General features: G+C 39.0%; 1 protein-coding gene and 1 long non-coding RNA gene across 2 annotated transcripts in view; one reads left to right on the forward strand and one right to left on the reverse strand.

Moving 5' to 3' along the window:
* toc (toucan) overlaps positions 1–13,140 on the forward strand; it is a 42,033-nt gene that overhangs the window by 4,669 nt on the left and 24,224 nt on the right. The window contains exons 2-3 of the mRNA XM_065317554.1: positions 8,549–10,839; positions 11,001–11,104. Of these exons, the coding sequence (XP_065173626.1) occupies positions 8,549–10,839; positions 11,001–11,104 (2,395 nt within the window). The remainder of the gene's footprint in view (positions 1–8,548; positions 10,840–11,000; positions 11,105–13,140) is intronic.
* On the reverse strand, positions 472–960 carry LOC135789538 (uncharacterized). The gene is made up of 2 exons (XR_010547593.1): positions 871–960; positions 472–805 (listed from the first exon to the last, which is right to left on the reverse strand). It is a non-coding gene; the product is annotated as an uncharacterized lncRNA (long non-coding RNA).

Genomic DNA, 13,140 nt, shown 5'->3' on the forward strand with positions numbered 1-13,140 from the left:
TGACTTGTTTACTCCTGCTGCGCTTGTTGGCAAACAGTTTGTCTTATTCATGTGGACATAATTATTCGGCTTCTTTAGCTTCCTCCCGACTTGACGGTGTGGAAAGGAAGGACTTTTTGTTCGCTTTTTTCGGTTGAATTTCGTCCGGATAACATTTTCTTGTTTTGTCTTGCTTATTCATCTAAACGTGTTATTTGTAATGAATGCGTAATACACGCTGATGAGGATGAAACACGAACTTTGCAGTTAATGAATGTTCTGTAAGCACAAAAGCCCGACAGAAAATAGTATAAGAAAACGAAGTAGTGAGGCATTGCTGGGAAATTTCACGTGAAACTACGAATACAGTTGTAGTATTCAAGTAGAAAACTTGACCTTAGGGGAAAATTTATAGATGACTTCTAGATTTTTCGGAAAGCTCTTTAGTACTTGCATTAGTCACACACCTTGTTGCTCGTAAGAAATAAAAACTCTGTTTTGCATATTTATTAATAAAAAAAACACACTGTATATTCATGATGTATTATGAAGAAACCTAATCAATTTTCTTATATTGCATGCAATATGTCTGTATAGGGTTTGCGCTGAATCCCTTTACAAGTAACGCTTAATTGAATTTTTCCACTTGCTTCTCCGCTGGATTCCGCTCTTACTCGCGGATTATACGCTTTATTCGCTTTAATCGCAGCGACGGCATATTGCGGCCAGCTTGGCGTCGGCGGCAGGCGAAGCGGTCGATACGTGTGGCGTCGCGTCGATCAACCTCATGCGGGACACCGACACGCCGCATAACAACAACGCCACGCTGGAAACGTGCTCGGAATATATTACTTTTTAAATATTTGATAACGCCATAAACAGTAAGCGCACCCACGCGTTGTACACTGCGCGTTATTGATGAAGCGCGCATTTATTTTACGGATTCACATCATGTTTTGGCAGGTTATTGAGGATGTCGTAATATCTCATGTTGACATGTCTACACTTTACAACAATCGTGTTAGATTTGTCAAAATTTACACACAAAAAACAACAATTTGTAGGTAATTGCGTTGAACTTGAGTTTGCTAATGTGGCGACATTACCTGTGGCATTGATATTGTTTGCCATAAAGTAGTTTTTAATTGAATTTAATTTTGCAAATTTTGAAAGCTTGCGTGAGGTATTTTCTAATGGATTAGCAGGATAATAATGTTTTAGCGTGTCCTCCATGTGTTGTAATACTAAACATTGATTGACAGCAAAGTAATCGTCACGAAATAGCAATAATAAACAAGCTGATTAAAAATTTTGCTGAATATTTCTAGGAATATTTTACATATTATCGTCCCATTTGCATTATGTGATAACATTTGCTATTTTTGGTTTTGTTGCGGAGTGAAATGATTTTATGGCTAGCCGACAAATTTATAGCATCTCGGATGTGGCAAGACAGGAACTAGTAAAATTTGAAAAACGCTCTTTCGACACCGATTTGTTTCATAAATAGCACGCCGGGGCAAGCGCCCGTCAAGTGCAGATTTGAGCCGCAGTCCGCTCGCTTGCTGGTCGTGATTTAAGCGATAAACTTTGAAAACTGTCGTCTGCGATGATGCTCAACTTATGGGAAAGTTTGTAATGGGTGCCGTATGTGAATAGACTTTGCAGGAGACGCAACGAAATCTAGCGTCTACTTGTTTTGCCATATTGCAGTCGTGCTGCAAGTGCTCATAGCAGGGGATAGCAACGCAATATCTTCGCCTGCACTATGACTCTTCATCATCTCAATTGCACGTGCTGTTTAAACCTTGAACTTTGTGTATTTCTCATTTCTCATTCTCATCGATGCAAGAGCACAACAAATTATAAACGTTCTTCTGGGACTCGTAGATTGCAAATATTAATGACGAGGCAGAAATTGAAGTTTACAAAGTTTTTCAAAGTCTTAAACTGATTTCTAAACAAAGATTATTTATTTATGCAAATATAATTTGTAATAGAAGATAAATGCAATGCATTCAGTTCGATGGTGCAAATGATGGGAATGTGTTTACATGGTGTTGAGCTATATTTATAAATGTGGAAATTTAGGACACACCGGTGGGAATCGCGGCGAATCCGCGCGGTTTTCGAACGGCCACTGGCTTTTCGAGTGTGCCGGTTCTCGCGTCTTTCTGCCATCACATGCATGTCTCGAATGCGACTACTTTCTAGCCAGCGCGCGCGCAGGCAGGGTCGGAGTTTAACGATTTATGGTTGACTAATTGCTGCACGAAATGAGCCTTCGAGCGTGCGCCAATATAACATAACATTCTAGTACTAATCAGTTCTGCAGATCCGTTATTATTAGCAACTATCATCATAAAGTGAGATATTAATTACATAGCATTAAACTTCTAGTAGTAGTTATTAGTAAGTTTTTGCAATAATGCGGCCCATTAACTTCTTTTAAAATTAAAATGTAAACGAAGAAAACTGTTTCTTTTTTAATTTTTAAAGTTTTAGCTTTGATGCTTAGTGCGTAATCCCGTTGCATTTTTATTAAATTAATATTGGTTATTTTATCGACTCTGAGGAAGATGCTACTGTAGTTAGGTAAGCCCAACCCAATTCTAGATATATCTGCGTTGATTTAAACGAACGAGATAAATCCAGCACCTCGATGCAATCGGGCGATTAGCTTAATTCCAATGGCTTTAAGACTTGGCGCTGCGTCAATATTGACGTGCGAAAAATAGACGCGGATTGCAGAACACAGCACAACTTTCGATTGCGTATACGCACGGGCGAAAATAACTCAAATGCTCTGCCGCATTGTCTAGATGCGTGAAATTTGCATTCGTGTGCGTGCGTATTTGTTAAACAGGAACTCGCTTTTTATAAATACATACAATGTGGACATGGGTGTTTCGCAAGATTCTATTTATTGTGTTTGGTTTGGTGGAGTGCAAATTTAAAGTGCATTGAAATTAGGACGGTGCAATTTAAACACATTACGAGTATACGCATATTTGCCATATATCAAGATTAAATGTGTATTTAATTTGAAATACGGTTAAATTACTTTTCTAAACCAGTGATAATTTACTAGCAGGTGATTAGGTACTTAACTAGTTCACACTTGAGAGATTATCCGCAATAGGAGAAATTGCAACTGTAGGTATGCATTTAAATTGATATTTATTTTACGATTAGCTCAATGATCGCATTTTTTTCATTTTAAAGTTATCAGTAAAATTGAAACTAATTAAATTCTATGTTGTTATTCCTCAATGAGTAGGACATTTTTATCAGTGGTATGTTAGCGACGATCTAATCGATAAATATCCACTCGGTTTGAGTACTCGTAACAATTTTGTTTGTAATGACCAGTACAATCATCGGATCGATGCTCCACTATATCTTCCTGTGCACATAGTTATAGTTATAGCATGTTTAAACCTCTATACATCTAAGCCGAAAGGCTAAGTGCATAAGTGCATGAGCGCAGTTTGAAGTGTTTGAGTAACATCGCGGTCGCGTATTAGGAAGTAAACAGAAGTATCTATCTTTGCCGCGCAGTATACATGCAGTACGCGCAATTACACAAGTTCAGTGCGCAACTGTCGTAGTTGTATTCATTGAATCTCCGCGCAACCAACGGCAAACGTACCGGCTGATGAACGCACGTCGCAATGGTGGGCTTTTTAAACTTTTTGTGCGGTGCCAATCGCGCTGCCACTTGCTGGGGGAACAGTGTTGGTCGGTAGTTTGTGACGGCTGGTCGTCAGCAAGCAGCTGAATGAAACCGGGCGTTTTGTATCGTAACAACAACTGCATGCGTGTGCTGGTGTTATGTACTGCGATGTACTACGCCGCGCAAAATATAAACACACAAATAAACCAAATGGAAAACGGCTTCTTGGATTGAAAGGCGTGTGTGGAGGACAGCAAATTACGTAGCAATCGAAGTGGAAAACTTAGTGTACGCGAATGCATAATTTATTCTCAGTCGGCAGTGAAACAATAAACAAAAACACTACGAAAAGGGATACGTATGAAAAGCGGAGTCTCGGTGCATGGTGGCATGACATCAGCGTGCTTGAAACCAAGAAACGAAACGGGATGCCGTTGTGTGAATTGTGGATTTGTCGAGTGTAATGTGATGAAATAAACGAAATCCAAACGGAATTGAGGAAAGTTGCGAAAACTTGCGGAGTGCTAGTCGTTCTAGTTGGATTATATTACCAGCAGCGAAATAAAATTTGGTCTTTTTGCATTGCCTTTGTCGCATTGAAAGCGAATTGTTTCACATTGGATCCGATGAAAAGTTTAAACAATCGAGGATGATAAGAATAGGTACGGTATTGTTGTATAGTTTGATTAAATTTATGGTATATATTCAGTGACTTCAAGTGTTGATGAATCGAAAAGTGAAAACTTGCTTTCAAATTTACGAATTTGACCCGGAATAAAAGAATCTAATGTTGCGTAAAACCTTGGGGCAATAGCAATAGCATTAGGAATTCTAATTTTATCTTTGATGTATTAATATTGTATGCTAAATTCTTTAACCAGTTAACATTCAATGAGTGTTTGGCATTTAAATTACATGATGAAACTTTTAAATTCAACCCAAAAACAGAACGAAATTTAACAAAATTATTAAACTAGTTTTAGAATGTTGATTTTTATCAATTTATTTCCTCGAGATTTACTCTAAATTCTATAATTACTAAGTAATAAATTGTCTATGTAACTTTTGCTGATCCTATATTCAAACTGGTTTTTAATAATTGGTTGTGGCTTCACAACTTTATGTTATTCAAATTTGTTTATATAATATCTATTAGCATAATATTGTGTATTTTGGTTGATTTGCTTTACTCTTGATTGAAATTGACAGGTTTATTATCTGTTTGTTTAATTATCAATTTATTACGCTTCAATTTAATCAATGCTTGTAGCGCGACACTTGTTTAATTAACGTTTATCGGTGTTATCAGCAGGAGCGCGATTGAACTCGAACGTAATTAAAATCTCTTTTTAACGAAGCGTGCACGAAGCAGCACCGAATGACCCTTCATTATGGAGTGACATTTTTTTAATCAACGGTTTTCGAACGACAACGGCTACGTAAACACACGCGCGACGCGTTGCCCGAAATAATGTTAAATAATTGTTTTGGTTGGAAATAATCCATGTAAACGACCTTCTAGTGGGTCGCGTGATCTTACGACGTTTTAGTACAAGTTATTCCCTTAAAAGCTTCAAACATACTATTTGCTTGGAACAAATTTTATGTTTTATTGTTTACCTGATATACTTACGCAGGAAGTTGCAAGACAGCAGAATTATTTGAAGAATCAACGTTATTGACGCTAAACGTGTTGCAATTAACAAACAATTAACACATCATTGTTTTGTGATTGTTGGACCTAACCATTGCCTGCCTGACTTGCCACGCTGTGATTCTGTGAAAACGAAACAGAAATAGAAACTCGAGTTTCATGTTGAATCGTAAGTACGAGTACAATTATTGCTCGCACGACAATAACTTTTTCAACGTCTGTTGTCTGCTGCTCATTGGTCTTGACGGCATAAAATGTTAAACGACATAGGTTTTTGTCGTACGTTTCAAGGACACGTTGAAAGCACATACCTCACGCTTTACAGCACAAGCGCAGAGTTTTGAATCGCTTTAAAATTAAATATTTATTGTCAGTTTATCAAAACTTTAATTGTTTACAACTTTTGCGATAATAATGTGGTAAACTAAAAATATGTAACACCCGGAGGAGAAGACCCATGATTGACCTATATGTACATGCGTATGACCTTCCAAAAATGGTGGGGGAAAATGTTTTTGCTGGGGTTAATTCCGGGTCCTTATTTAAAATTCGTAATTCTATCACAAAAAGTTTTTTAAGTTATTACTTAATACCTAAATTATCTAACTTTCTCGGTTCTATAAACATTTAATAATGAATGCAGTTTTATGTAGTCTTGATGATTGTGACTGCAGTGTGCAGTTGATTGTCCGGCCATCATTTCAATCTCTGATCTCTTAGCTTCTTGCGCGCGTTTTTCTCCGCATACCATAGCAAACGCCTCATTTGGCTGACGGCCTGCCAGTAGCGCGCTTGTGCCCATGACGAGAGATGGATACAAACATAATTACGCAATAATGATCACGTTTTTTACTGCGGCAAGACTCGACGTCGATTAGAGGTGTATTACGAGTACGGGTCGACGACGTTTTGTTGGATTCTTTTTTCTCTTCCTTTTTCTCTGCTCTTTTTTTCTCGTTTTCCGTGCATTCATCCTGAAAGTGAATAAGCAAGCTAAGCGGTGCAAAAATAACGCACAATTGCCTCGGCTTTTTGCATAAGTTGATTTTGTTACAAGTTGTTAATGCTTGAGCTCATCGATTCAATATTTACGTTACTAGCTGTTTAACTTTTTATGGGTTGTGTGTCAACGTTTTGTCTTCGGTCTCTTCACACGCTGCTTATTTGTGCAAACATCCGTTTTAATTACGTACCATTCCATGCCACATCTGCACATTTCATTTTCATTACTGTACTTAAACATCCTGCAGTTTTTTAAGCCGCGTATTCAAAGACGGGTGATTGACGTCTGGCTTTTCATTTTCTATGACATTTCGGCATTTTGTGTATTGCTCATCGATGTGAATTTGATGTCGCAAAAAAAACGTAATTTACTTTAAACGTCCACGTCAACATTAACGTTTTACCGTGAATTGAAAAGTTTCGAAGTGATGCGAGGAAATATTGACGGCTTTCACCAGACGTCATTTACTAAACAGGAAAACTAAACAGGATGCCACAGAAAACGTGCAAAACGTTGCAAATGTTCTTGTCGATCAATTTGTATAATCAAATCATTGGGTGTAGGTACGTGTACGTGTTAATTATGATAACTTCAGTTCCTACTGTTTAATTGCTTTTTAATCGCGCGTGAACATACAGATATGAAACTAAGCTATCGATATTTGTACTATCTTTAAACGCAATGATTATGATTAATATTTATAAGCTAATTAACACTTCGCTAGTGCGATATTGCATTACACTGCTTATTTATATCTACGATTACATCGCGTTCAATGGCGTGAAGAAAAATTGCGAGGTACTTGAACCGCATTTAAATGTTATAATAATATTTATAATTTGCTCATTAAAATAATTTATTACTATTGCCATAGGTAACAGGAGGAAGTTGAGTTATAGGTGCAGGGATCATAGTTTCGGAGGTAATTTGTAATTGCATTTTTGATTTTCAAGACGTAAAATTTCGTATTTTTTGTCTGACTGACCTAATTCTACGTTTTATTGCGTTGTTCCAACCGAGTTATTATGATGCGATGAGCTAAGTTGCAGGAGTTGATTCCATCATCTAATTGGATTACAAGGAAAAATTGAATATAAAACATGCTAATGCAGGCGCTCGTATCTAACTTGGCCAACTGAGTAACTAATGCCGACATTAATACCACGCTTTCGTGTGCATGCATGTGGCACTGTGGAAATGTTGTCTGTGCGTAGGTTTTGTTTCATTAAAATCCTCCCGAAGTCACTTTCAACAGAGCCGGATTTAGATACAATTACTTTTATTATTTTTAATTAAAATAATATTTATTTCAACTTATGTGAAATAATATTGCAATACGAGTGATAAATACAAAATTTTTAATTGCTTATGTTACTTGAGAAAGTATAGTGCGGTACTGCTTGTTTGGGTTTCGGTAAGCGTACTTCTGGTTCATTCGTTACTTTGACTAATGTAACAAATTACAAGATATGACACCTTTGACAATATTATACCACTGTTTGCTCTTCAAAGTCGCTCGACGACGACACATTTACTTGCGATCGTCGTTGACATTAGAGATGCGCTTGCTAATTGCACGCGTATGATTTGGATATTTAGCTTGTTTGATGTTCGATGGCCGACTGGCGATTTGGGTCAGCGCACTCAATTAAACATGTGTTTTTACACGTCGCCGTTATTCAAATGAGAAAATGTGTAGTTATTTCCACTACGAATGAATCCCGCACGTGTTTGCGCATTTGTTAAATGCGCGCAGCAGGTTTCCATTTACGTGAAGAATTCGGAATTAATAATATAAGTGTGCATGAAATGTTTTAATGTTTTCACAACGTGTATTTTCTAGAATGTTCACAAATGTTGAGCTTTCCTCTTATCGATCTTTAGTTATGGTATGTTTTTGAGTTTTTTTTGACTTTTGTGTATTCTTCCTCGACAAAAAGAATTGTAGACATGTAGGGGAAATGCACACCTGAGCAAACATTTTTCCGAATTGCTTTATCCACGCGAAATTGAGTTCTTTTTACTCTGACATGTTCAATTCAGTAATATCTAACTATTGTGTCACGAACTGAAACGTTTTCTTGAAACGTAATAATAACAAGTGAAAACATTCAACTTTGTTATTTATTTATTTATCCCTTTGAAGCAATTGTCAAAATTTTTATTTCATTAAGTATTTGTCATTTACTGTTTTTACACTGCCGTTTTACTAATTGGTATGCGATTTAATTTTCAGCGCGCACCTCCACCTACTAAATCGACAAGAATACCAAAGTTTGGCACCTCTCGAATTCCACTCCCAGGCTCCACAATTCCGCTACCAACCAGAATCGTCGCCAAACTGAATCTGCCACAACAGAAGCCAGAACCAACAGTTATTTCTCCGGTCATTGCGTTGCCCATAACAAGAGCTGATCTGGGCAAACGTGTGCAAGTTACAAAAAACAGCGAAGGTATTCTTCGATTTGTAGGTGAAGTCGAGTTTGCAGCTGGAGTTTGGGCCGGCGTCGAACTGTCTGGTAGTGGTGGTAAACACGATGGCATTGTAAATGGTTTACGCTATTTTTCATGCCCACCAGGACTTGGTTTGATGACACCAGTATCAAAGATCTCTCTTATTGATTCACCTTCTTCAGAGACCGACTGTTCGGGCCCGTATAGTATGATTTTCGGGCTAGGTGACGACGCCGATAAAGACAATACCATCACAAATATTTCTATCACCGCTACACCGACTTCTGCAGTTAACACAACGCCGAAAGTGATACGATCGCGCACGTTCGATAAAATAGAAATTAGTCCGGAGAAAAATGAATGTATTTACACGAAAGGGAATACCACTATTAATACATCGGGGCAATTGCCCGAAACAACGTTTATGGTAAATCAACTGAATAATACAACGGTTCTGAAAGAAGCCAGTACGAAAGCAAACAACACATTTAATATAGTGGATAATCAAATGAAAGGGAATGGTACGTTTAACACAGGTCAACAGCCAAATCTCATGGACACGACGACGCAATTAAATTCGACGGTAACTTTGTCGCAGAATCATTACATTGACACTACCTTTGATAAAGAAGCAAATGACGATCATGAACTTGTTGGTGAGACTTTCCTGCAAAGTAAGACTGATAACGACAAGACTTACGAATTGAACGAGACCGTATGCAATTCGAATCGAGTGGGAAAAGCTAATTTAGCAATTAAAAGGCGTAACTTTGTGTTGGATTTGCCAAATAATTATTCAGATCTTAAACTACTTCACTCATCTACACCTGTGGCAGATGAAATTGTTTTAAGGAAATATCGGCCGTCACCTTCGCATCTGGAAGACGAAAGCAACAAACGTGATTCGTTAGAGTTTGAAGAATCATTGGGTATTTTGACTCCTGATCAGATGATTGACCCTACAGGTTTGGCTGCATCTAGGACTCCTAGTTCTGAAAATATTCGACTTTTGCCTCATGACAATGAGTCGTCGGCCGTTGGCGAATACAGCCTCGGTTTGATTGACCTATCCAATGTTACTATGAACCTGCAGTTGGTGAGTTTAGCTCGTTTGGAACAAACACCATCCCCTGAGGAATTACCCCTGGATCCTACGCCGTTACAAGATCCGAAAGACAAAAAGGCACCTAATAGTTTTATAACAAGCATCACGAGTATCACTAGTTTGGACACCGGTTACCAGGGTGATGGCGAAATGTCAAGACCCGCAAGTCGCGGTGCTGACGGAGCTGACAATTCGCCATTAACACGACGGCCCCAGCCTCGACAACCACCACGACGGGCAGATCCGATGACAGACTCAGACTTCTACACAGAGTCCGACGCCGACAATCACGACGATAATCCGCTGCGCGGTGATCGCAAGGCGCAAGTAATAGATGGTACTTTATACGGCGTCGACGCACAAGCCACCGCCGATCTGTATGCGAATAATAGAGAGAATATGGACTCGAGTGGCATATTCACTGACATCGAGCGCACTGAGGATATTTCGAGTGCTGATAATGACGTTAACGAGGCGAATGAGGTGAATCAAATGCAGGTCGAACTATCGCCGTCAGATTCGTCGACGCAAACGATATCAGATGACAGTCAGACGCACGTTAATATCATAATGGACAAAACTCTTACACCCCCACTGAATAAGACAACAGTGACACCACAACCAGATCTTGAAGTAGTGTCAAATGCATCCACGATAACTTCGACGCCTAATAGTATACGATCGGCGCGTTCTGCGCGCTTGGATGAGAGTAAACATAAAATGCCCAAACGAAATGTTGCCTCAAAGGTGAAAACTTTAATGGAGCCTAGCAACAAAGAGAATGAGAAGCGCACGACGCCGAAAAAGGCAGGACCTGGTCGGTGGGATGCGGTTATGAATAAAATTAGCGCACCGGATACCCGGAAAGGCTTCAAGGAAGTCAAACCCAAGGTATTCACCAGTTTGAATACGAATTTACCGCGCAACAATGAGAAGAAAACGGAGCTGCAGAAACCTAGTCTTAACAAGTAAGCATAGTTGCCTATAGTAAATCATTACAACTTTTAAATTCTATACAGTTAGATGGTAGTGCAGTTGCCTACCTTGAGAGCACACTTTCACACAACACTTTTGCTAGAGCTAACGAATCAAATTTAAATGTTACATCGTACATTTTTCTTTATTTTAGCCGTCGTATTCGCAGTCGAGTAATAACATCCCCAAAGCAGACCGGCAGCATAAGCAGCTCCTTGAGTGATTTAAGTGGCGCATCACGAACGACGAAAACACCAGGTGAGTGCATTCAATTAATTCTATAAATAAATAAGAAGACACCAGCGCACTTCTCAATCGAAGTCATCATGTTAAAAATAAGTTTCGATACTTAAATCTTGGCTCTTCAACGGTCCAATTACAACATGTAACAAAACGACAGCGTAAATTGGGGTCACGAAAAATTTAATTTACGATTTTGTAACGCAAAGAAACGCTCCTTTCGGAATAGCACCGCATACACACATTGGGTGTGTTTGTTTTGATTCGTTTGTGAATGACACGGACGCGACATTAGACGTGAGGATGAAGTAATCGTCAACAAATTTAAAATGTTGCGTCGCAGCGCGCGTGATGCAGTGCGCTGGATTTTAGTACGTGCTGACTGCACAGTGTGCATTTTCGTGCGTTATTGGCCAGCATCAATCTAAATTTAAATTCACCACGCCAACACTCCAGCCACAGGCTGGACCTAATGGACGCAACAGACGCAGTCTGGGCGAGCGTCAACGACGTTTAGGATTTTCGCAAGAAACTTTGTAATCGCGTAATCTTTAGACGCAAAAAATAGAATCGCAGCAAAGATAAGTTTTATGGAAGCGAGGTCATTTTTGTATCAAGATTTTGTTTATTTTGGAGAATGATTTTAATGACCCAACATAAATTATCTTTCTTTATAAAAATGTATAATTTTGCTTGATTGACAATTCAAGTTGATCGAGTTTGAGCGAAACTTGATTTTTGGCAATGTTAGTGGTGTCTTCAGCATTGGAATACCTTCCGATCTGCAGCAGGAGTATAGCGTGCGTGTGGTGTGGCCTGATGGCTGTGCAGGAAGGTGAGCAGGCAGCGGTAACGACTAACGAGCGAGCCTGCCTCGGTCGCCTTGCTCGCGTGCTGTCCCTCATCCGCGTGCTGCGTTCTGTTACGTCAGTTTAGTTTGTAGCGGCGGTGTGCTTGCCTGCTGCTCCTCGAGTTCGCGGCGCGCAGCATGCGTGTATTGACTGCGGTCATCGCCTAGCAGTTTTTTTGGCAAGAGTAGAATAAGTTCTACTGATTAAAGGAGTCAGTAACATCCTCTGCCAAAACCAAAACACAAGTGTCTTCAACTTAATAGACTTAAATAGTGCTTCCTAAAATTCCACCATAAAAGTGTCATCTTTATATTTAATCCATTAATAAAAATTGTGATTTTATATTATCAACTTTTACTACAATTCACGAGAGATTCAAGATGATTACTTGCTCTCTACGCAAGTCGTTCGGTCGCTGAAGAAAACGGCCGGTAACCTTAGAGTGCCAATAATAGCATCGTGGGTAAATTTAAAATCGATTTCTTTCTGTTCGTTGATGTGATGTGCGGTTGTTGCGATTGTTACGATTCTTTCTTTTGGGATTTGTTGGATTTGTTTTATTATTTCACACAGTCTTGTGCAAACACATAATAATATAATTCAAGTTGATTTATGTGTTTGGCTACAAAAGTTTGCATTGCGTCTGTATTACATGCGGCGACGGGTTTTGCGGTGTCCTTGGAAGGGTTGCGCAGGACACAGTGGACGGACGATATTCATGTAGGGGTTGCTAGGAGACGCGCGCTAACGATACGCCGCGCCGGGCGAAATAGAAATGACTCATGACGTCCGCTCGTCGCGGTGCTGAATTTTAACGACGATATCGCATTCGCGAATTGAAATGAAATGCGTCCCGCTGGATATTTATGAATACGTTGGGACATTCGAACATTTTAACTTACATGCTGCTCCATCCAAAGTTCAGTGAATATTTTTGTCCGCTCGAAATAGCATTGCTGTGTTCATCATTTATTTTAATGGAATTGAATCGCGATTTGGTCCGGAGATATCGACAGGTCGTCCGGGTTTATAAAAACGACACTGATGTCGATAACCAACAGAGTAAACAAGTGGATGAGCTTGAACGTTAATAACCTGTTTTGACTTTCAATTAATTTTTGCATAAATTTGCGGTGATAAAAGTTTACGTTTATAGAATGTTTTTAAGATGCCAAGGATATTTCTATATTCAAACAATATTGT

Source organism: Atheta coriaria, unplaced genomic scaffold (assembly GCF_025399875.1).
Source record: "Atheta coriaria isolate IRGN ID8LTWV9N9 unplaced genomic scaffold, Caltech_Dcor_3.1 hic_scaffold_3_pilon, whole genome shotgun sequence".
Lineage (NCBI taxonomy): Eukaryota > Metazoa > Arthropoda > Insecta > Coleoptera > Staphylinidae > Dalotia > Dalotia coriaria.